This window comes from Staurois parvus, unplaced genomic scaffold (assembly GCF_062004578.1).
Source record: "Staurois parvus isolate SC_StPar_1 unplaced genomic scaffold, SC_StPar_1.0 ptg000445l, whole genome shotgun sequence".
NCBI lineage: Eukaryota > Metazoa > Chordata > Amphibia > Anura > Ranidae > Staurois > Staurois parvus.
In genome coordinates, this window is record NW_028318241.1 from 6,122,877 (window position 1) to 6,147,442 (window position 24,566).

The following is a 24,566-nucleotide window of genomic DNA, read 5'->3' on the forward strand; positions in this document are numbered from 1 at the left end:
TGTCAATCAAATTCCCAGCAGTTTGTACCCTACTTGCTGAGTGAATGACTTTTTGCAGTATGCAGAGCTAGCAATAGAACAACTCAGCTTCTGATGACTTTCACATGCCATTGATTGTAATCTGTCTGCAATTGCAACAAATCGCTGCTAGGCCCCTTTCACACGAGCAGATAGAATTCAGCTTTTAGCTGCGGATAGATAAAGTAATCTATCGAAGCTAAACTCTTCCCTATGGCCCCATTCACACAGTGTTTAGCAATGATTTCATTACATGCGATTTTGTGCAGTTAGAAAAGATAAAGTTGACTGAATCCAGGACCGATGTACTGCAGCTATCTGCACAGAACCGTAGGTAATCGCAGTGCTCAGATTCCCCTCTGGATCCAGGACTGATGTATCGCAGCTATCTGCACAGAACCGTAGGTAATCGCAGTGCTCAAATTCACCTCTGGATCCAGGACCGATGTACTGCAGCTATCTGCACAGAACCATAGGTAATCGCAGTGCTCAAATTCACCTCTGGATCTAGGTCCAATGTGTCACAGCTATCGGCTCAGAACCGTAGGTTATCGCAGTGCTCAGATTCAACTCTTGATCCAGGACCGGTGTATCGCAGCTATCTGCTCAGAACCGTAGGTAATCGCAGTGCTCAAATGCCTTATGTTGAAGAGGAAATGCCCTAGAAATGGGCCTTCCAACAAGACAACGACCCCAAACACCAGTAAACGGGCAACATCTTGGTTCCAGACCAACAAGATTGACGTTATGGAGTGGCCAGCCCAATCCCCGGATCTCAATCCAATAGAAAACTTGCGGGGTGACATCAAAAATGCAGTTTCTGAGGCAAAACCAAGAAATAGAGAAGAACTGTGGAATGTAGTCCAATCATCCTGGGCTGGAATACCTGTTCACAGGTGGCAGAAGTTGGTTGACTCCATGCAACACAGATGTACAGCAGTTCTCAGAAACAGTGCGACTACAACTAAATATTCATTAAGTGATTCAAAGGAATGCAAAATCTTCAAACATTTTTCAGTTTATATAGTAAATGTTTGAGTTTGTAAAGAAGAATACAACACAAATTTGATCTATTTTTCTTCATGTTGTGATTTGGAATAGAATGTGTAGTGTTCCCAATGCATTTGCGTGTATGGAAATAAAAGCTATTAGAATGATTTTGAGCTTTATTCACTTTTTTCACCACACTGCTATTATTTTGAACACAACTGTAGCTATACCTGCAGAAGGGGCCAGCCTGAAGTCATTTTCTGACTAAAGTTCCAAGTTTAACTACTTGCCTATCGGGCACTTCTACCCCCTTCATGCCCAGGCCAATTTTCAGCTTTCAGCGCTGTCGCATTTTGAATGACAATTGCGCGGTCATGCAACACTGTAACCATATGAAATTTTTATCATTTTTTTTTCACATAAATAGAGCTTTCTTTTGGTGGTATTTAATCGCCTCTGGGTGTTTTATTTTTTGTGCTATAAACAAAAAAAGAGCAAACAATCTGAATTTGTTTCTATTATAAAATTTTGCAAACAGGTAATTTTTCTCTATCACTGATGTGCGTTGATGAGGCTGCACTGATAGGCAGCACTGATGGGCACTGATAGGCAGCACTGATGGGCACTGATAGGCAGCACTGATAGGCGACACTGATGAGCTGGCACTGATGATGCAGGGCACCGGTGGGTAGCACTGCTGGGCGGCACTGATGGGTACAGATGGGCAGCGCTGATGGGTACAGGTGGGGGCGGCACTGCTAGGCACTGATCATCAGTGCCCTGATGATCAGTGCCGATCCCCTTGCTAACAATTGCCAGTTCTCGACTGTGACAGCGTGAGGAAAGTGCAGCCGATAACCGGCAACTGTATTTACACGGTGATCTGCTGTGTCATTGGACACAGCTGATCACATGGTAAAAGGCCGCCGTGATTGGCCATTTACCGTATCACGTGATCAGCTGTGTCCATAGGACACAGCAATCACCGGCAGCACCGTGTGCACGCCGCTGTGGGTGTGTTCTGGAATGACGTCATCCTAGAACTAGACAACCTTCGGCTATAGCGCGGTTGGGAACTGGTTAAGCAGCAAAATGCATAGCAATCAAATTTCTTCTGTAATCTATTTTCAATGATCATACTTCAACAAAGGTCGAAGTCCTTTCACTGGACAAAGAAATAGGCTCTGAACAGGGACACAGAAAATGGGAGGGCACAAATGCACTATGGGAAGTCAGGGGACCAAAAATAAACAGAAATTGCAAGAATGTACCAACGCAGCTAATCGCAGCCGCATGTAAACGCAAGTAAACTGCAGGTATTTGCAATGTACAACCACAAGTGATCGCTGTGCCTAGAGTCTTGGAATTTCAAAAAAACAAAGCGTGCTTTTACCTGCGGCAGAACAACCGCCCGTGCAAAGAGGCCTATAGTTGCTAGTATGGCATGGAGTTGTTATAACTGTGCAAGTTTACCTGACCAAGATTTTTTTGCGCCTCCCTATGTAGTTTTACGGCCTCCTTTTTCAGATTTACTGGCTTTGACCGTTGGCACGTTACCATAGGTTACTGCAAACACAGGAACTGTGCTTGGTGTGTTGCGGAGCATTCAGTCTATATGACAATGCAATGCAGCAAACGTGGATAATGTGTTGGCCATGATGTGCAGAAACGACGCGTTTACTGTGTGTTAATGTGATGCATCAATGAATGTCACCCACTGTAGTAGCAGACATTGCACACACACTGCAGCACACCACAATGCACATGCTGCAATTAAAAAAAAAATGTCCATTTTCCATCCTGTTCAAAATAAATAAGTTACCTTAATGCATTGGTCCTAAACACACAGTATTATGTTACTTTAATATGCATTTATATAATATACAGGCGTACCTCGGTTTATGAACGCCTCCGTTAACATAATTTTCGGTTTACGAATGAAAATCCATTGAAAATAATGCCTCGGTTTACGAATTGTTTTTCACAATACGAATGGATTAATTGGTTTTCAATGTATTTACGAATCTTTTTATTAATCATGTCCCTGTACAGTATTTATGCCTTTAAAGTACACTTTATAAAGAGTTTTGAGCAGATAAGACTTTTTTTTTACTTTTTCCTGACCTCTGGAACGGATTAATTGGTTTTCAATGCATTTACAAATTCATTTTTAATAATGTCCCTTTACAGTATTACAGTATTTATGCCTTTAAAGTGCACTTTATAAAGAGTTTTGAACAGATAAAAGACTTTTTTTTTTTTACTTTTTTCTGACCTCCGGAGCAGATTAATTGGTTTAGTATGCATTCCTATGGGAAACTGCATTTCGGTTTACAAATTTTTCGCAACACGAAAAGTCCCTCAGAATTATTTATTTATTTCAGGTACTTATATAGCGCCGTCCATTTACGCAGCGCTTTACTTATATATATATTGTACATTCACATCAGTCCCTAACCCTCAAGGGGTGTACAATCTACGGTCCCTAACTTACATTCATACATACACATACTATTGGCCAATTTAGACAGGAGCCAATTAACCTACCAGCATGTCTTTGGAGTGTGGGAGGAAACCGGAGTACCCGGAGGAAACCCACACAGGCACAGGGAGAACATGCAAACTCCAGGAAGGTGGTGCCGTGGCTGGCATTCGAACCGACGACCCTAGTACTGCCAGGCGGAAGTGCTAACCATTATCCACTGTGCTGAATGAATTAAATTTGTAAACTGAAGTACAAGTATAGTGCAAATAGGTCCTGAAAGTGCAATACAGTCTCAAATAACAACCCCTGTAGGCAACTGGAATAAAACAACTGCCAGTCCTTTTTATTCAATACTGTTATACACAGGGGCGGACTGACAACTCATGGGGCCTCCGGGCAATAGGGGATCATGGGGCCCCTGTGTCCTCGCCCACACCCAAAAAAGCCTATGAAAAAGCCAATGAAAGGTACCTGGTGCATCTCATGGGGCCCCCTACTGACCCCGGGCCCTCGGGCAGTGCCCGAGTGCTCGAACGGTCAGTCCGCCCCTGGTTATACACACTCAGAAGCTGGACGACAGTGTATGAGATGAGACAGTTGGAAGGGCAGCAACAGTTACAGGCATATTTATAAAGCAGGCAATGTGACTTACACCAAATATTCAATGGTGGTGAATCAATCGGATTCATGGTTTTATAAATATAACTTTTAGTGACCTTCCACTTTCAAGTCAAACTCATATGGGAAAATGCACTAAAGCAGGCCACAGATGAATCGAAAAAACAAACTAAATTTGTGCTGATTGTCGAATCGTTCCTTTTTCGCATTAGTGTGCCAGCCGTGACACGCAATTTTTGTGACACAATTGAAAGTGCCTGATCCAACATGCTGGGTTTTTTTTAGAAAACCGAAACAATTGACAGCACATATGAACTAATTAAATTTTTCGATCAACAGAACTTTCATTTTTTGATGCCTAAGTTTACTGCGCAACAGTCAGAAGTGGCATACACTACATTAAGTAGATTGACTTGTGTCAGAGTGAAATAGAAACTAGCACAAGTCTGCACCTAATTAACAGAGGAAATGCTGCAATTTTCCATATAAAAACTGTTACCACTATCAGGAAACCCATCCTTAGAAATGCCATGAAGTCATTACTGGAGTGCGTGTAGACAGGAAGTGGTTGAGCAATGCACTGGTGATATAACCCTGGCCTCACGGATGCATCTTGGGAAGTTCCCATCACTGTCCCAGGAGGCAAACCCAGTGTTCCATGCAGAGTTCCAAGATGTAAAGGGAGATGGATTCTGCTGCCCATAGTAAAAATGGCCACCGTGAGAAGAATAGAGGAAAAGAAATATAATGTATGTAAAGAATAAAAAGTCTGCAATTAACATTAGCCACTTGCCCTCCAGAGGATTTACCCCCCCGACCAGGTCATTTTTTGCGTTACAGAGCTGTGTTATTTTAACTGACAATTGCACGATCATGCAACGCTGCACCCAAATGAAATTTACTTCCTTTTTTCCCACAAATAGGGCTTTCTTTCAGTGGTATTTGATTGCTTGTGCGTTTTTTATTTTTTGCGCTACAAAAAAACACCGACAATTTTGAGAGAAAAAAAATATTTTTTACTTTTTGCTATTAAACATGTCCAATAAAAAATTTTAAAAATCAAATTTCATCAAACATTTTGGAAAAATTTATTCTGCTACATTTCTTTGCTAAAAAAACCCCAATATGTGTAAATTAATTCGTTCACGTGAAAGTTACAGCATTTACAAATGGCGGTATATGTATACTGGAATTTTTTTTTTTACGGCGATCAGCGACTTATAGCGGGACTGCGGTAGGCATTCTGACACTGAGGAGGAACTGACTTGGTGTCACTGACATCCCCAGTGACACTAATACAGTGCTAATAAAAAGCACTGACACTGTACTAATGGCACTGGGCAGGAAGGGATTAACATCTGGGGCGATCAAAGGGTTAACTGTGTGCTGTGTGAGTGCTTTACATTATGTGCTGTGTATGTTTTACACCAACAAATAATATAAGCACATGTAAGTGCACTGCTTTGTATGGCTCTGCTATGCAGTTCTGTACACCTGTCAGTATTACTCGGGAATTGCCAGCCGTGTTCTAGAAATGCAAAAAAATAAAAATATATGTGTGTGTGTGTATATATATTTATATATATACACACACACACACACACCGGTATATATGATTTTGCACACCCCTGCTGCCCTGTAGCTATAGGGCGGCGGTAAAGCGGTTAAAGGATAAGTTCACCTTTTGGACAAAAATAATAAATGCACATTTTTTTGCAGGTAAAAAAATGTGCATTTATTATTACTGTCCAAAGGAGCCTGGAAAGCATTGTCACAGCAATCAGTAGATCACTGATGCCATGCAGGTCTCCTGCAGACCTTTCAGAATATCTGCTTGCATTATGGAATGTACGGTCAAGCAGATATTCTGACAGGAAGCTTCAGTGAACTACCACAGCACTCCACAGCATCATAGTAGTTCATTGAAAACTACAAGCTCACCGCTTCTAAGGCTGTTGGGACTTGTAGGCACTCATTCACAGAACTCTGTGAATGAGTGACGCGGCCCTGTGGGTGGAGCCCCGCATGGCCGCGCTGTTTTCAAATCTGACAGATAGTACTGGGAGATTTCTCCCCGTATTATCTGTCAGAGGGAGGGGGGTGGCGGCTGCGGCTATGGGAACATATTACATGTTCCACCCTAAAAACAGATGGAACATGTTACATTCCCAAAGGTAAACGTATCAGTAGATTACCATTACTAAACATTTCTAAAGGTGTCTTTATTGTCATTTTTATAATAAGAGTAAAGTTCATCCTACCGTTTGGCAAGGGTGATGCCAGTTCTTGTGAAGGCCAAGGAAGCATGTACTCCTGTAAACTGATCACATTTAATATACAATATATTTAAAAACAATACATAAAAAAGATTGGTATCTCTTTAAAATTTTGCCCTACTTTTTAATTAGGCATTATTTGCAGCAGTCTGTCTCACGGGAATTCTTGTCTCGTGATGGTTGTTAAGCATATGGATATAAAGATGTCTTGCTTCTCATAACCCCTTGACATTTAGAATGCATTTGAACATCTGTGCAGATACAATTATACACATTGCATGCACATATACATCATAATTGTTACGCGGACTTTATTTTTTTTTACATAACCCCTTTCATAAAATCACACTAAAATGGTAAATGTTATTTCTTTTCTTTCACTGAGCGACACAGACTAGAGAGATTTTGGGTTATGCCACCTACTCGAGGATTTGGACACTGGCAAACAAAAACATTGTGGCCAGCCTGGTATAACCCCTGCTACTTCCAGTATGCTTTGGGTTTTTTTTGCTAGTGTTCTAGGAGAGTGGGTGCCATTTCTATGCTTTGATAACATTATAACCTTTTTGCTAGCTATTTTTTACACATAGCAAAAAAAACTTTAAAAACTTTATTTGCAGATGAATAAAATCACACTCACATTAAATTAATGTTTATGGGCACTTTGTATAATCTCTATTGGGCTCTGAGGAAGAGCTTCTGCCTTGAAACACGTCAGAAATTTAGAGGCCTACAATCCCCCAACAGCCATCCTCTAGGGAGATTGGACCATGCCGTCTCTTTTTTGTGATGTGGTTAGCACTTCTGCCTGGCAGTACTAGGGTCGCCAGTTTGAATCCCAACCATGGCACCACCTGCCTGGAGTTTGCATGTTCTCCCTGTGCCTGCGTGGGTTTCCTCCGGGTACTCCGGTATCCTCCTACACTCTAAAGACATGCTGGTAGGTTAATTGGCTCCTGTCTAAATTGGCCCTAATATGTGTACAGTTGTGTTCAAAATAATAGCAGTGTGTTGAAAAAAGTGAATAAAGCTCAAAATCCTTCTAATAGCTTTTATTTCCATGCACACAAATGCATTGGGAACACTACACATTCTATTCCAAATCAAAACATGAAGAAAAATAGATCAAATTTGTGTTGTTCCTCTAAAAAAATTGAAGAAAAGGGAATATTAGACTGTTCAAAAAAATAGCAGTGTTTGTATTCTTCTTTACAAACTCAAACATTCACTATATAAACTGAAAAATGTTTGAAGATTTTGCTTTCCTTTGAATCACTTAATGAATATTTAGTTGTATAAGCACTGTTTCTGAGAACTGCTGTACATCTGTGTCACGTAAGTGTAGGCTCCCCGCTAAAAGACCCGCTGATGCAGCCAGGCACACAGTCACAGTCACTCTTCTGGCTTAATAAACAGACTGGATTCCACAACAGTATCATATGTTTTCTAAGGACACAAGCACTTTAACACGTAATGCATTTTGGGTATGAGAATTGATTCACAGACAGGCAAAGTGGGAATATAATTCACCTTTATTAGCACTTACTGAAACAAATTATTTTCCACCAGTGAAAGAAGAGAGTATCAGGAAAAGACAAAAATGCACAAATAAAAGATATTATGAAAGAATGAGCAATATGTACTATTCAGGAGTTGAAGCACAGAAGGGAATTATTTTTTTTTTATAAAGATGAATGGCTTTATTATCAGCTAAGACACTTTTAGTGACATTACCAGAACCAATAATATCAGTAGAAAATCTACTTCTATTTGAGCGATTGTTCAGTTCACAGGCGGCACTAAAGCATTGTATTTCCCAGATTTATAAAATATTCAGTATAATTGCTGCCCCAAAATACCCACCATATGTGGAAAAATGGGGAAATTAACTTGGAACATCTCTGAATGGACAACAGCAAGAAAATCTATAGGACTGGCGTATGTTACAATAGACATTAATATAATAGAAATGAATTACAAATGTTTGGCAAGATGGAACATTACACCGATTATAGCACATAAGCATCAACTGGAAAAATCACCACTTTGTTGGAGGGGTTATAAGATCAAGGGAACAATGGCACATCTGTGGTGGGAATGCCCAATAACACAGAGGTCTTGGCAGAAGATTATACAACAGATACTGGAGATTGCAGGAGTTAAAGTGTTACTAAACCCACAACAGGAAAATCAGTCTGTATATGCAGTAAAGCGTGCTTGTTATACTCACTGTGGAACCTAAGGGGTTAATCCTCCACATTGTGTAAAAAGGCCATTTGACCCTTTCTTCTCTGCTCTTCCTGTTGTTCAAATGTCCACGTTATCTCCTGAGAAGAGAGATTGAACCTGTAGCCCTTCTGCACATGCTCAGTTTAGTATATATTGCTAAAGAGGTTTTTTTTTTCTTGGGAGAGTGCATGTGATCAGTACAGGGCCAATCAGCACTGTCCAGACAGAGGCCAGGGGTTTTGTATCCTCCTAGAGCAGAAAGAAAACTGCTGCTACGAGCTTTAACCAGTGCTCAGCTGAAGTTACATAGTTAGTCTGGCTGAAAAAATACAAAAGTCCATCCAGTTGAACCATAGAAAAAAAAAGAAGTTATAATCCTATACCCACAGTTGATTCAGAGGAAGGCAAAAAAACCCAGCAAAGCATGATCCAATTTGCTACTGCTGGGAAATAAATTTCTTCCTGATCCCCCGAGATGCAATCAGATATTCCCTGGATCAACTTTACCTATAAATGTTAGTAACCAGTTATATTCTGTGTATCTAAAAAACAATCCAGGACTTTTTGCAGCAATCCACTGAGCTGGCCAGAACCAAATCTTGAGGGAGTCTATTCCATATTTTTACAGCTCTCACTGTGAAGAAACTTTTCCATGTTTGGAGATTACATTTCTTTTACTCCAGACGTAAAGAGTGCCCCCTTGTCCTCTGTGATGACCTCAGGGTGAATAATGCAGGCCATAGACGGGGAGAAAAACGGCAGATTTTTCTTTTAAAAAACGAAAAATCGGTCGTTCAAGCGGCCGACGTTACCATCAATGGTAAAAAAAAAAAAAAAAAAAAAAAATCGGCCGATTTTCATCCTGTCTACAGCCAGCAAAAAGTGTCCCTGCAGAGAGCTCCGCTATTTCTTTGACAGTTCTTTGACATTTACAGAGGTTGCAACAAAGTATCTATTTGTATCCATTTAGGATACAGATGTTTTTATTCGGAAACAAATAGATACAATGTTGCAACTGCTGTAAATGTCAAGGAACTGTCAGAGAACTGTCAGAAATAGCGGAGCTCTCTGCAGGGACACTTTTTGCCGTACTGGAATTCCTCTAATTTTTCATCCTTCTTCTTCTTCTCCTGCTTCATCATCATCCTCTTCTTCTTCATCATCATCCTCTTCTTCTTTTTCTTCATCATCATCATCCTCTTCTTCTTCGTCATCATTATCCTCTTCTTCTACTTCTTCATCATCATCCTCTTCTTCTTCATCATAATCATCATCCTCTTCTTCTTCTACTTCCTCTTCATCATCTTCATCCTCTTCTTCTTCTACTACTTCTTCTTCCTCTTCATCATCATCATCCTCTTCTTCTTCTTCTTCTTCATCATCATCCTCTTCTTCTACTTCTTCCTCTTCATCATCATCCTCCTCTTCTTCTACTTCTTCTTCCTCTTCATCATCATCCTCTTCTTCTTCTTCTACTTCTTCCTCTTCATCATCATCATCCTCTTCTTCCTCTTCATCATCTTCATCCTCTTCTTCTTCTTCTACTACTTCTTCTTCCTCTTCATCATCATCATCCTCTTCTTCTTCTTCTTCTTCATCATCATCCTCTTCTTCTACTTCTTCCTCTTCATCATCATCCTCCTCTTCTTCTACTTCTTCTTCCTCTTCATCATCATCCTCTTCTTCTTCTTCTACTTCTTCCTCTTCATCATCATCATCCTCTTCTTCCTCTTCATCATCTTCATCCTCTTCTTCTTCTTCTACTACTTCTTCATCGTCATCATCCTCTTCTTCTTCTTCTTCATCATCCTCTTCTTCTTCTTCCTCATCATCATCATCCTCTTCTTCTTCTACTACTTTTTCTTCCTCTTCTTCATCATCATCATCCTCTTCTTCTTCTACTACTTTTTCTTCCTCTTCTTCATCATCATCATCCTCTTCTTCTTCTACTTCTTCTTCTACTTCTTCTTCCTCTTCATCATCATCCTCTTCTTCTTCTTCTACTTCTTCCTCATCTTCATCCTCTTCTTCTTCATCATCATCCTCTTCTTCTACTTCTTCCTCTTCATCATCATCCTCTTCTTCTTCTACTTCTTCATCATCCTCTTCTTCTACTACTTCTTATTCCTCTTCATCATCATCATCCTCTTCTTCTTCTACTTCTTCTTCCTCTTCATCATCATCCTCTTCTTCTTCTTCTTCCTATTCATCATCATCATCCTCTTCTTCTTCTACCTCTTCATCATCATCCTCTTCTTCTTCTTCTTCATCATCATCCTCTTCTTCTACTACTTCTTCCTCTTCATCATCATCCTCTTCTTCTCCTTCTTCTTCTACTTCTTCTTCATCATCATCATCCTCTTCTTCTTCTTCTTCTTCTTCCTCATCATCATCTTCTACTTCTTCTTCCTCTTCATCATCATCATCATCCTCTTCTTCTTCTTCTTCTTCTTCTTCCTCTTCATCATCATCATCCTCTTCTTCTTCTTCTTCTTCCTCTTCATCATCATCATCCTCTTCTTCTTCTTCTTCTTCTACTTCTCTCTTCCTCTTCATCATCATCCTCTTCTTCTTCTTCTACTACTTCTTCCTCTTCATCATCATCCTCTTCTTCTTCTTCATCATCATCATCATCCTCTTCTTCTTCTTCTTCTACTACTTCTTCTTCCTCTTCATCATCATCATCCTCTTCTTCTACTACTTCTTCCTCTTCATCATCATCCTCTTCTTCTTCTTCTACTTCTTCTTCCTCTTCATCATCTTCATCCTCTTCTTCTTCTTCTTTTTCTTCTTTTTGTCTTCCTCTTGCAGGTCACTGCTCATGCGCAGATTTTTTTATTGGTAAAAAAATCGGCCGATTAGCTCATTATTGCCGCGAAAATCGGCCGATCGGCAAAATCGGCCGATTTTTTTCCAACTTTACCGGAAAAAAAAAACGGCCAAAATACCGAAAAACGGCCGAACAAATAGCCCACTAACGATCCGAAAATCGGCCGATTTTATTTTCGGCCGAAAAATCGGCTGATTTTTGACCCATCTATGGCCTGCATAACTCTACACCAAGTTCACTATATAGACCACTGATGTATTATACATGTTGATCATATCCCCCCTTAATCTCCTCTTCCCAAGAGAGAATAAATTCAGTTCCTCTAATCTTTCCTCATAGCAGAGCTCCTCCATGCCTCGTATCAGTTTGGTTGCCCTTCTCTGTACTTTCTCCAGTTCCCCAATGTTCTTTTTGTGAAATTGTGCCCAAAACTGAACTGCATATTCCAGATGAGGTCTTACTAATGATTTGTACCGGGGTAATATGATATCTCTCTCTCTGGAGTCTATACCTCTTTTAATACAAGAGAGGATTTTGCTTGTTTTAGAAACCGCAGCTTGGCATTGCATGCCATTATTAAGCTTGTGATCTACCAGAACTCCCAGATCCTTCTCCACCATTGATTCCCCCAGTTGTACCCCCCCCCCCCCAGTATGTATGATGCATGCATATTCTTAGCTCCCAAGTGCAGAACCTTACATTTATCAACATTAAACCTCATTTGCCACATAGTTGCCCAATTAAAGAGTGCATTGAGGTCGGCTTGTAAATTGGAGACATCCTGTAAGAACGTTATTCCACTGCACAGCTTGGTGTCATCTGCAAAGACTGAAATGGGATTTTTAATCCCCGACCCTATATCATTTATAAATATATTAAAAAGTAAGGGTCCCAACACTGAACCTTGGGGTACACCACTGACAACTCTAGATCATTCAGAGTATGAATCATTAACCCCTACTCTCTGAATACGATCTTTTAGCCAGTTTTCTATCCATTTACATACAGATTTTTCGAAGCCCGTAGACTTTACCTTACACATTAGCCGTGTGGGGATCTGTGTCAAACGCTTTGCAAAATCCAAGTATACCACATCCACCCCACCCCTCTGTCCAAGTATACCACGTCCACCGCCACCCCTCTGTCCAAGTATACCACGTCCACCGCCACCCCTCTGTCCAAGTATACCACGTCCACCGCCACCCCTCTGTCCAAGTATACCACGTCCACCGCCACCCCTCTTTCCAAGGTTTTGATCACCTCCTCATAAAAACAAATCAGATTTGTTTGACAACTTCTGTCTTTCATGAATCCATGCTGTCAGTTGCTTAAAATATTATTTTCCAGCAAGAACTCATCTATGTGGTCTTTTATTAAACTCTCCAGTATTTTCCCAAACTATAGAAGTTAAACTAACAGGTTTATAATTACTTGGTAAAGATTTTGACCCCTTTTTAAATATTGGCACCACATTCGCCTTACGCCAATCCAATGGTACTATGTCAGTCATTAAAGAGTCCCTAAAAGTTATAAACAATGGCTTTGAAATGACAGAGCCCAATTCTCTAAGGACCCGTGGGTGTATGCCATCCAGTCCAGGTGCTTTATTCACCTTTATTCTGTCTAATAAAGACTGTACATTTTTACTATTAATATATTTGAAGAATTTTTGGGGTTGGTCCTGCTATCTTTTGCAATCTGTCGTTCATTTTCAATTTTTGCAGCATTTCCTTTTTGCATATTCTGTTATATTCTTTGTAATGTTTAAATGATGATAGCGTTCCTTCATTTATATATTTAATAAAAGCTCCTTTCTTATTATCTATAACTTTTTTAACTTTGGCAGTAAGCCACATAGATTTGATTTTTAGCCTTTTAAACGTGTTGCCCATGGGAATATATTTTGCAGTGTGTCTACAGTCTTTTTGAAGAACTCCCATTTCGTTGTGTTCATTGATTCCAATATTCTCTCCCAGTCTAAGAGCTGGAGAGCAGCTCTCAGCCTTGGAAAATTAGCTCTCTTAAAATTGAGCGTTTTTATTTTTCCCGTATGTGCTTGCTGTCTACAGCTAACAATAAATTAAATCATGTTATGGCACTGCTACCCAGATGTTCTTTTATGTGGACATTCGTAATAAGCTCTATATGGTTTGAGATTACCAGGTCCAGCAGAGCATCATTCCTAGTTGGTGCCTCTATGAACTGTACCATAAAATAGTCCTGTAGTAGGTTTAAAAATTTTTGCCCTTTAACTGTTCCTGCAATACCATTACTCCAGTCAATTTCCGGGTAGTTAAAATCCCCCATTATTATCACTGTCCCAGCCCTTGCGGCTCTTTCGATCTGTGCAAGGAGCTGAGTCTCCACCTCCTCATTAACACTAGGAGGCCTATAACAAACTCCAGTGATTACCTTTGTAGTACGCACCCCCATGTGCAGTTCCACCCTTAATGCTTCAGCCTCATCACACTCTCCAGCAACTAGGTGCTCGTTCACACTCGCTATGAGATCACTTCTCACATAGAGACAGACACCACCACCTTTCCTATTTACCCTGTCTCTTCGAAAGAGAACATAGCCAGGAATATTAATGGCCCAGTCATGTGAAGAATGAAGCCAAGATTCAGCAAGTGCGTTACAGAGTACAATGCATTGTGGTGTCCAGTGCATTACAGTGTAGTGAATTACAGTGTCCAGTGCGTTACAGCGTATAGTGCATTGCTGTGTCCAGTGCGTTACAGTGAACAGTGCATTGCTGTGTCCAGTGCGTTACAGTGTACAGTGTATTGCTGTGTCCAGTGCGTTACAGTGTACAGTGCATTACAGTGTACAGTGCACGGCGGTGCCAAGTGCATTGCGGTGTCCAGTGCATTACAGAGTACAGTGCATTGCGGTGTCTAGTGCATTACAGTGTACAGTGTATTGCGGTGTCCAGTGCGTTACAGCATACAGTGCATTGCAGTGTCCAGTACGTTAAAGAGTACAGTGCATTGCGGTGTCCAGTACATTACAGAGTTCAGTACATTGCGGTGTCAAATGCGTTACAGAGTACAGTGCATTTTAAGTATTGTATTGTTTTTTCCTGTTTTTTTGCAGTACAAATAAGATATGTGGTGTATGCATAGGAATTTGTTCATATTTTGTTCAGACTATAGTCCAGCCCCCCAACAGTGTGAAGGTCCATGAACTGGCCCCCTGGTCTAGGCTAATCCTTTTTTGATGCTTTATTATAACTTGAACTTGGATGGGGTGCAGGGTAACTGTGGGATACCCCAATAATGTTATGCTGTAACTTGAGGACACTTGCCTCCTTTTCAAAGCCTCCTAGCGCAGTGCTTGCAGCATGGACTGAACCTCACAGGGACACCATATTGAATGTTCACCTTTCAGCATAGACTGACACTGATGCCAGAAAGATAATAGCAGCATAAAGTCACTTGGATCTCACACACCTATCTGTACTCACAAATGTTTTTGGATATTTGGATACCTCCTTCTGAAGTCAGCAAGACATGTCTCCTGCAGGTTATACAGACCAGATTCCCAGACAAATTCCTCAATCAGCTCCAGCAAATTTCAGTAGAATAGGCCCCCCCCAACTAACACAGCTGAGACCTCGATGAGTAAATGAAGAAGCACAGCTGGACTACCCAGAAGGGCATCAGCCCTTCAGTCTGGTAACTTCTACTCCTGGCCATGAACCCCTCTACATGTTCCCTCCCAGCACCCTACTGGGCATCTTCCCTCAGACACTGGCTGGGACTGTATAAATATTCAGGCTGTAGATTTGACTGTCCCAGCCCACTACTTTACAGAAGGCAGGGAGAAGCAGTCGAGCCCACAGTCAGTGAAACTCAGAGCAGACCAAAGCAACCACAAGCTGCTCCACTGATAACAGTGGAGCTAAAGAACTACATTTACCCAGCCTAGCACCTATCTAGGAGGATGCTGCTTGAGTATTTTATTTTTCTGGTGGGTGACAGGTTCATGTCTGCTGAGCCATCTTCTGTAGAGTGGACATGGACAGAGCCCACTCTGCTCTATTGACTCTGCTGCCCTCCAATCCGCTTCCAATTTTTTTTAGTGAAATGAATTGTGCCAGAGGTAGGCAGGTGTAAGCGGAATGGACCGTGAATAGGGTGCATGGACCATCCAATCAGGTCCACCTGACAGGCAGATCTAATGGGACCCTTCGTGTGAAAGGTTTTTTACCCTAATACATTCCCTGCATTAAGGTAAAAAAACCTTCTGTGTGCTGGGTTCCCCCCTAGCCCCCGATTATACTTATCTGAGCCTGATCTCTATCCAGCACTGTACCCAAGGGCAGAGGCTCTCTCCCTTCTCAAGTCCCTCATTTTTAGCATGTTTTTGGAAAACACACCAAAAGTTTTGAATGCTGCATCTTTGGTGCGCTTTCAGAAAAGCAATAATAATGGAAAGTCTATTGGAAAGTGTGGGTAACCCGCATGAAAACCATGGGTGAACCTGCGCTATGGCTAAACGGTTTACGCACGTCAAACGTTTGAGCATTAATGGATCCCAATGGCCAGAATATTATTTATTCTGGCCATTGGAATGCATTAATGCCCAAACGCTAGACGCACCTAGTGCTTAGGCAATTTTACATGCGTTTAGGCACATCAAATGATTTTTTTGCTCTTCAACTCTCCTGAACATGCCTGTGATGGATTTTTTTTCAGCCTATAAATACACTTCTTCTGTGCATGGACACATAGGCTAACATAGATGTGACTTTATAGGCTGAAAAAAAAACACCAATCCCCTGTAAAACTGGCATATTTTAAGCCCTGTGTGCCTAACTGAGTAAGATGGATACTTTACAAGTAGTTATAATATTGATAGAGACAGATTAAGATTAACTTTTGCTGAATTTTTGATATATTGTTTACTGTCATATCTATTTGTGTGTTTTTTTTTGTTTTTTTTTGGGGGGGGGGTTGTGGTTTTGTCACATTTTATGGTACTTAGGACTCTAGGTAATTGTGCACCATAAAAATGTGTAAGAAAGCGGTTTCAGAATGAGGTTTATGCAAATCCCATGTCAAAGTATAGCAAACACAAGAGCGGTATGTGCCCTAGAAAACACCAGCTTGACATGTCTCTTAATCTGGTTCAAATCCTCTCTTGTTGCCATTAGCCACTGGTGTTTATAGCATATTTTGTTAGTGGCTTTCTAACATCATGTTATAGTAAACTGGTTAAGTGTAATGGGGCTAATTGGTTTGTAGACCTTTGCTGACATCCATGCTGATAGCAAGAAGAATATAACCTTTATCTGCTGTTAAATCTCACATCCAACTTTTCTTTTTTGTTCCAGTCCAGTTACCATCTGGGCAAGTCTGTCCAGGAGTCAAGAAGTCTATGTCTTTGCCAACCAACTCTCTGCGGATGGGAAACAACTTGTCTCCATTAATCATCTCTAAAACTCAGAGTCACTCGCTCTATTCCTTCTTGCCGGTCCTAAGAAGAGAACCGTTGAGGACAACCCGTGTCCTGCCTGCCATTCCCAGTCAAAAGGGCCAAAATGCAACAGAAAGCCTTATGAGATCTCCAAACAAGTCTGACACCAACGACTAGCTTCAGTAGAAGAGTCGCCCCTGTCTGTATTTTTACATTTGTACATTACACTGTATGTAGGGTCTGTGAGACAGCAATCGTGTGTCATTTGTACATTCTTGAAAAATGATTATAAACATGAACTACGTTTTTTGCTATTTTTTTAAAAATAAAAAATCATTTTTCTAAGTTGTTATTTTGTGATCTTCCATGCCAAAACAACATGAAAAAATGTCAGAGGAAACTTTACAATAAATAGTTTAATTAAATTCTACAATGTTTTGATAGAACTTATTGTTTTATTTGCTGTGATTATTATTATTTATCAGTTATATTGAGGAGAACTTGTCACTGGCCAGCATACCTGATCTGGTGCAGGATATTGTGCTCTTGTGATGGTCCCTGTCATCTGACTTTTGGGACACTTACTAACTCCGGGGCTATGTGTGATGTGCCTGACTTGGACCTATTACTATATGTGCTTGTAGGATCATACAGCAGAGAAATATAGCTCCCAGCAATGCCATGTAACTTTGGATGGTATTGTTGGTAAAAGGACCTGATTAACTCAAGCATGATGTGAGTAAAATAACATGAAATACAGTGAGCTTGAGTCATTCTAGGCCAGAAATGAATTGAACCTGTGTTCAAGCATCAAAGTCAGTGTTTCCCAACCAGGGTGCCACCTGGGTTCCTCTAGGTGTAGTGAGCATGGGACCCAGTTTGCCCTGGACGTTCATCATGAGTTGCCATCGAGCAGGCGAGCTGGCTGCCAGCACCATAGCAACCAAGGTCTCTGTGATGGGGGGACTGTGTGTTTTGGGGGCTCTGTGATGGGGGGACTGTGGTTGGGGGCTCTGTGATGTGGGGATTCTTTGGAGATGGGGAGACTCATGTATAGCAAGCCTTTAATGGAACTGATGTATGCAGGGCAGGTGGGTGGCTCTCAGGTGATGGGGTGTCTGTGATGTGAAAGGGGGAGTCTGGTGTGATGGGGGACCTCCGAAGTGATAGGGTGGGTCTTTCATGTGACCGGGGGGGGGAGGTAGTGTGCATTGCCCCAGGCTCAGGTTTCCCATTGATAGAAAAGTATAAAGTATAACTAAAGGCAAAACTTCTTTATTAGATTTGGATAGATTGCAGAGAGATTAGAATACCTGTCAGATTTTATTGCTGTCTGTGCCCCCGTTAAGGGGATTCACCCTCTCTATTTGTCCTGTTTACCAGTATCATTGAAAGTAAAAGAAAATATTGGGTTGTCCCCAGAAAAAAATAGAGAGGAAATCTTCCAATAGGGACATTAGTTCTGGTGACCTGGGTGTCCCCAAGGAATTCCCTTAATTTACAGGGATTTCCTCTCACTTCCTGTTTGGCTATGGGACATGAAATAAAGGGAAATCTCCACAATAGGACATAGATGGCGGAAAAAAATCCCTTGCTCTATTCAAAATTTTAAAACAAATTGCCCATAGTTCTATTTTTAAGTTTTTCACATTTTAGACTGGGATGCCTTGAGATTTTGTGTATTTTTTAAAGGGTGGCAAGACTGAAAAAAGGTTGAGAAACGCAAATAATAAATAATATATATATTTTTTGTTAAATCTCCTGCAGTTGACCAGATGTTTGATGTGAGCCCATTCCTCCACTTTAGATAACTTTACCCTTTGCTAAATCTGTCTCAGCTTAACACCACTTCATACGTTAGTAAATCAAGCCCTGTCTCTAAGACAGGAGTCCAATCTGCAAATAAACAGGGAATTTTTCCCAGGAAAAACAAGGAGCATGATGTGAAAAGCTCTGTACACAGAATGAGAATATCGGACAAATGGTCGTCCAGTTTTTTTACATCCTAGTCTCATCGAAAGTGCAGAGGTTACTAAAGTTACAAAAATTTTTGTATGACAGAATACAAAATTCATAAGCGATGTAATGTATTGTATTGTATTTTCGGATTAAAACTCTACAAAATCATCTGGTATTGTACGAGAAACATTTTCATGCTTATCCCTTGGAATAATTTTGGACAAAAGCTGTGTACTAATGATCAGATTATTGTACAATCGCTTCAAAAGCAGTATTTTCTGACCGTGAGTACTAGGCTTAACAGCATTTTGCACAAGGCCAAATTCTTACGGTAAGTTATTTTGTAGGGTTGTTAGTGTGGTGTTAAAAAACCTATGATCAGAGATATAGATTTCCTTTACCAGAATTCCTGTGGTTTGTTGTGTTCTATGGCAGATAATGTGCCTGTGCAGGGATGCCATTGTTCCCCCACAGTGTGTGAGCTTCATCAACTCCACACACTTGTTGGTATTGCTGTCATTACTGGAAAGTCATTCCCACAGGATACCAGATTCTCAGCTTCTCGTTATATGATGCCTGTCAGGCCCAACCACTACTATCTAATTGTCATATAAATCATTCTGGAAGATCAAGTATGTAATTACTGTAGGAGTGTATAAAACGTGAAAACAGAAATCCCTGACTATGCGTCTACACTATAGGTATTGTGTAATAAAAGTTATCTGACATTTATCAAACACTCCCCAAACAGAACTTGCAACTGTCTTTGTAGGTTTGTTTATTCTGCAAATGTATTGTGCAAAAAAGTCAGTTTGATAAGCGTCTACTTTGACTTGCTAAAAGTCCATGGCAAACATCCAGAAAACATATAATGCATTTTAGCTGCCAACAGTACATGAAAGGGGTGTTGTTAAAAGTAAACCACAGCTAGTATTAATAGGAAGATTCATACATAATGCCTGCCTGCTCAGAACTTTCATTTCTCATCCATATATTATTACAATGCAGAAGTCCACTCCAATATGTTATATCAGAAAGGCTGGATCTCTACAGCCAATTTATGCCATGACCTGGGGGTAACAGACCTCCGTTTACACATGTAAGGCCAGTTCAATCCAGATGGGTCCTCATTGCTGCACAGTTTAAATGGTGTTGGTGGAAGCAAATACAATGCATTTATATTGACAAGTCACCAGCCTTGGGAAGGCTGGTGACTTGTCAATATAAATGCAACAGAAAATAACAGAAAGCAGAGCTCCAGGTATTGATCTTTTTTTTTTTGCATTTTTACATCGGCCCAGCTTGGACTAACGTAAGAATGCATATGCCATACTTGTGGGACCGATGTAGAAGCCGAGAATGGCTGTAGTAGGCGCTAATACTACAGTAATTGTGGCTGTCTTTTGGGTGCCCTTCTGCATAGTAACCATAAGGGGTCACTTGCTTGGCAAGGACACCATTCACAGAACACATGCAATTTTTCTAAAATCTGATTGGTTCTCTGAACAAGACAGAGATAGAGGCAAGATAGAGATCATGATGTCACCACCCCTCCTCTCTCTTACAATTAGAGAAAGACTTGCTTTCATTGATAAAATGCAAGACTGTGAATAGAGTCCTTGCCCTCTGTGGTTACTATGCTGCAGGCCAGCCGCTCGGCATGAGACCCAGAAGACAGTGGCAATCACTGTAGTAGCGGCAACTGCTACAGTGATTTTCTGCTACCACAGTGGTCCCACAGGTGTGGTCAGTGACAATAGTCACAAGGACAAACAGAGGGGTGAAGTTCTCCAGCTATAACACAGGCCGCAATAACCGCTTCCCGACCACCCTAGACCAGATATACAGCTACAGGGCGGCATGAGTGCGCAAAATCACATACATATATGTGATTTTGCATTTACAGGTAGGGGGCGCACGCGTCCTACCCACGCCACCATTCGTGGCCGTGGCTGTCAGTCACCGGGTCCCTGCCGGTGATTACTCGCCGGTGCCCAGTGATTGCTGAGCATCTCCGACGAAGAGGAGAACTGTTAGTAAACAAAACAGTCCTCCTCCCTGTCAGCTCGTGCACACTGCTTTGGATGGCTGTGCACAGCACAGCCATGCAAAACAGTGTGCTTACAGTGAAGCACATGGACACAGCCCAATGTAAAACAGCACACAGTTAACCCTTTGTTCGCCCTTCATGTTAACCCCTTCCTGCCCAGTGCCATTAGTACAGTGTCAGTGTTTTTTTAGCACTGATCACTGTATTGGTGTCGCTGGGGATGTCAGTGTCAAGTCAGTTTTCCTCCCAGTGTCAGAATGCCGGCCACAGTCCCACTATAGGTCACTGATAGCCGCCATTACTAGTAAAAATAAAAAAATGAATTCCAGTATCTATACCTCTATACGTAAATGCTATAGCTTTCACGTAAACCAATTAATTTACACGTATTGGGATTTTTCTTAGCAAAGACATGTAGCAGAATACATTTTGCCGTAAATTTATGACAAAATTAGTTTTTTGCAATTTTTTTACTGGACATGTTTAATAGTAAAAAGTCAAAAATATTTTTTTTCTCAAAATTGTCAGCCTTTTTTTTTAATAGGACAAAAATTGAAAAAGCACAGGTGATCAAATACCACCAAAAAAAAGGTCAATTTGTGGGGGAAAAAGGATGTAAATTTCATCTTGGTGCAGCATTGCATGACCGCGCAATTGTTAGTAAAATTAACGCAGCGCTGTTAAAGGAAAAATAGCCTGGTCAGGAAGGGGGGGGGGGTAAATCCTCGGGAGGAAAAGTGGTTAAATGCACTATAATTAACAAAAAAAAAAAAAGATGATAGGAGTGGTTCAAACACCATTGCCTTATTTTTTTTAAACAATTATTAATTTGATCATAATTTCAGACTTTGGGCTACTGTTAAGGTCATTCTTTTACAATCATCTTGAATAAAAATAATATATAGTATATGATTATTATCCAGGAAAACTTGGTTTCCTTCCACTCTGCTGGCTTTTGGTCTGTTTTTTAAGAAGCAAACTATGCACTTCCTTTTCCTTGGAATTTTCCTTTCCATTCTAAGCTCTTTCGTGGCTTACGGTAAATGGGTAAAACAAATATTACTTATAAACTAAAATAAGCAAACTTAACTAAGCAAATTCATGTTCATGAGATTTCTTTTATTTTGTGGTGTACAGGCACTGTATTCTAATTCTAACAGATCAGATCCTGTGCGCTCAAAAGAAAAAATGAAACCAACTTCTGTGCAAACAAAAATATAGCATAATATTGGATACACAAGCCTTTTCTTGATTAAATGTCATTAAAAATACCTTCCTGTCCAATCTGCAGCCAGCTATTTTATCAAACAGCAGAAAACATTCTCCTCCCTGTAGATGTAGCAGTGGTGCGGTATACAGCATACACCAAAATTCTCTTCCTCCGCTCATGAGCCTGCACACAGCTTGAAGTCAAATTACAAACATCCCCTGCGATAGAAGTTCCATCTTTAAAGAGGTACTTCAAAGAATATTGCTGTGACGATCGCGGCGTCAGACCCCCATCCCTTCTCACCAACTCGTGACCGAAGGACTAGCCAATCTAAATCTGCGCTGTCATGTGCGTAACAATGCCACGCTCAGCTGCACCCTGCACAAAGATTTTCCTTTTTGTAGAGAAAAGGAGGAAACTCGCCAATATTAGCAATAACACTATGATGTTTGAATAATCGTCTGTATACCACTGTCACCGCAGGCAGAGATATATAGAGGTTTAAAACACACAGTAGCGCTCTTCAGAGACAGGGATTCTTAGTTTGCATTAAAGAGCTTTAGAAACAGTTCAACACTTTTCAGATAATAGGATTTATTACTAAAAAGGTCAAAAGGGTGCAATAACAATATTTACAGAAAAAGATGTAGCCAATATATATATATATACACAGAGAGCAATAACACAGCAAAGAGATAACAGAAAAAAGTTTAGGGAGGCAGAGTACTTGCCAAACGTCCTGGGTTAAGCAGATTCCAGTGTCCTGAGCAAAAGGGTGCCTTGCCTCTCAAAGTTGGTTCCGATGTTAAAAGGGAGAATTCTTCATCTTCAACTGCTCCAGGCATAACAGCCTTTTTCTAGGAACTTAGCAGGGTGTCTCCTTAAAGCAGAGAACCAATAGCCTCATTTGGGGAGGGGTGTTGTAGGCGGGGGACTCAAGCTAGAACCAAAATCCCTCCCAAGTTATACCAGGGCAATAACCTTCCCTAGGTACATGTAACATTCTATCCACAGGTAGATGAATATGCAGAATCATCTGCTGAACGACTAGATATCAAACAAGCCATAATTCACTATTCCAGCTAGAACTATATGGCTTTCTGCTCTCCTGTAGACTTCCACGAGGGGTGTAAGATATCAGACGACTCGAATTAAACTGAGCTATCCGAATATATGCTTTATGTTTATGTAATTATGTCCTACCTTAAGATATAAAATTATATGGAAAAGTAGGTTTTAAATGTGAGCTGTTTTACGGCTAGCTGGAATGTCTTTGAAGCCCAGTGAAGGACTGGTTTATGGCTTTACGATTATCTCAGATTGAGACGCTAACAGACACCCGGGCACCAGCTAATTTGGGATTGATAACCATGAAGCTCTCCAGCTGGGGCCTGATGCCTTTTGAACTCAGCATACACACACAGACCACATTCCTGAGGAGGGGGATTGGAGGGAGAGAGAGATACAAGATGGAGGGTCTTGAGCAAGATGGATGACCACGTCCATCTCTGTACGTACGATTGCTACAATTGCATTCATGGGGGACGCTAAGGCTGAAGCTTTTCTTATTCTATTATTACAGATCCTCACACTTAAATAGAAGTTTCAACCAACCTGGCCCCAAACACACACACCTTTTTTTTCTCTGTCTTACCTGCCATGCAGAGTGTTCCTAAATTCACATGCTCACCTACCTAGAAAATCCAGCACTGTCCTGGTGTGATCCATCAGTCCACTGCCACAACTCGGATCTCTCCTCTATTGGGTTCTGGAGCTGGTCCCCAATGACATGTTGCTGGGTATTGCCTCTTGATATGGACATGGATATCCCAGGAGGCTGCAGGAGCAGGAACACTTCATTCTCACCTAGGTCAAAAATAACCAAACAAAAAAAAAAAGAAAACCTGCCATTTTATATCACGGAGGGGGAGGAGAGTGCAGGAAGTTAAAGTGGATTTTGGGAGTAAAGGTCCTCACCAAGCTGGCCATATATAGATTTCTGCGGAATTGTACATCAGCTTCTCTAGAACAGAAGCATATCAGGAGTTTAACTACTTCCTGCCTAGCCTAATGTAATAATACGGCTGAGCAGGTGCTCTATTGTCCCAGGTGGACGTCATATGATGTCCTCCCACTCGCATGCTTCATGTGCACCCTAGGGCCCCGCAATTGGATGATCTGTGACCGGCTGTGTTCACAGCGGAACACAGATCATTGTACCAGGGCACTGTGCGTGGCCCTGGTAGCATGTGATCACTGTGACCAATCACAGTGGTCACAGTTACAGTAGTAAGCAACACTGTCATTTTTTACTACTGCATCACAGTGATCTGTTGTCCCGGGTGGATGTCATATGATGCCGTGATTGGTCATAGCTATCACATGGTACCAGGGCCAATCACAGTGGCCTTATACCATGTGATGGCTAAGGCCAATCACAGCATCACGGGTTCATGTGATTCATGAATGAAGCCACACCA

The 24,566-nt window shown here is 41.0% G+C and overlaps 1 protein-coding gene and 1 long non-coding RNA gene across 6 annotated transcripts in view; one reads left to right on the forward strand and one right to left on the reverse strand.

Moving 5' to 3' along the window:
* Positions 1 to 17,313, forward strand: part of ANKRD55 (ankyrin repeat domain 55) — a 145,622-nt gene extending 128,309 nt beyond the window's left edge. For 4 of the 5 annotated variants that reach the window (XM_089688072.1, XM_089688074.1, XM_089688075.1 and 1 more), the window contains one exon: positions 16,785 to 17,313. In XM_089688072.1, coding sequence (XP_089544198.1) covers positions 16,785 to 17,044 — 260 coding nt within the window. In that variant the 3' untranslated portion in view covers positions 17,045 to 17,313. The remainder of the gene's footprint in view (positions 1 to 16,784) is intronic. The other variant, XM_089688073.1, reaches the window with a different exon arrangement.
* Positions 1 to 24,566, reverse strand: part of LOC149453647 (uncharacterized) — a 90,138-nt gene that overhangs the window by 48,772 nt on the left and 16,800 nt on the right. Inside the window, exon 2 of the long non-coding RNA XR_016314423.1 lies at positions 23,781 to 23,952. This is a non-coding gene — a long non-coding RNA (uncharacterized LOC149453647). The remainder of the gene's footprint in view (positions 1 to 23,780; positions 23,953 to 24,566) is intronic.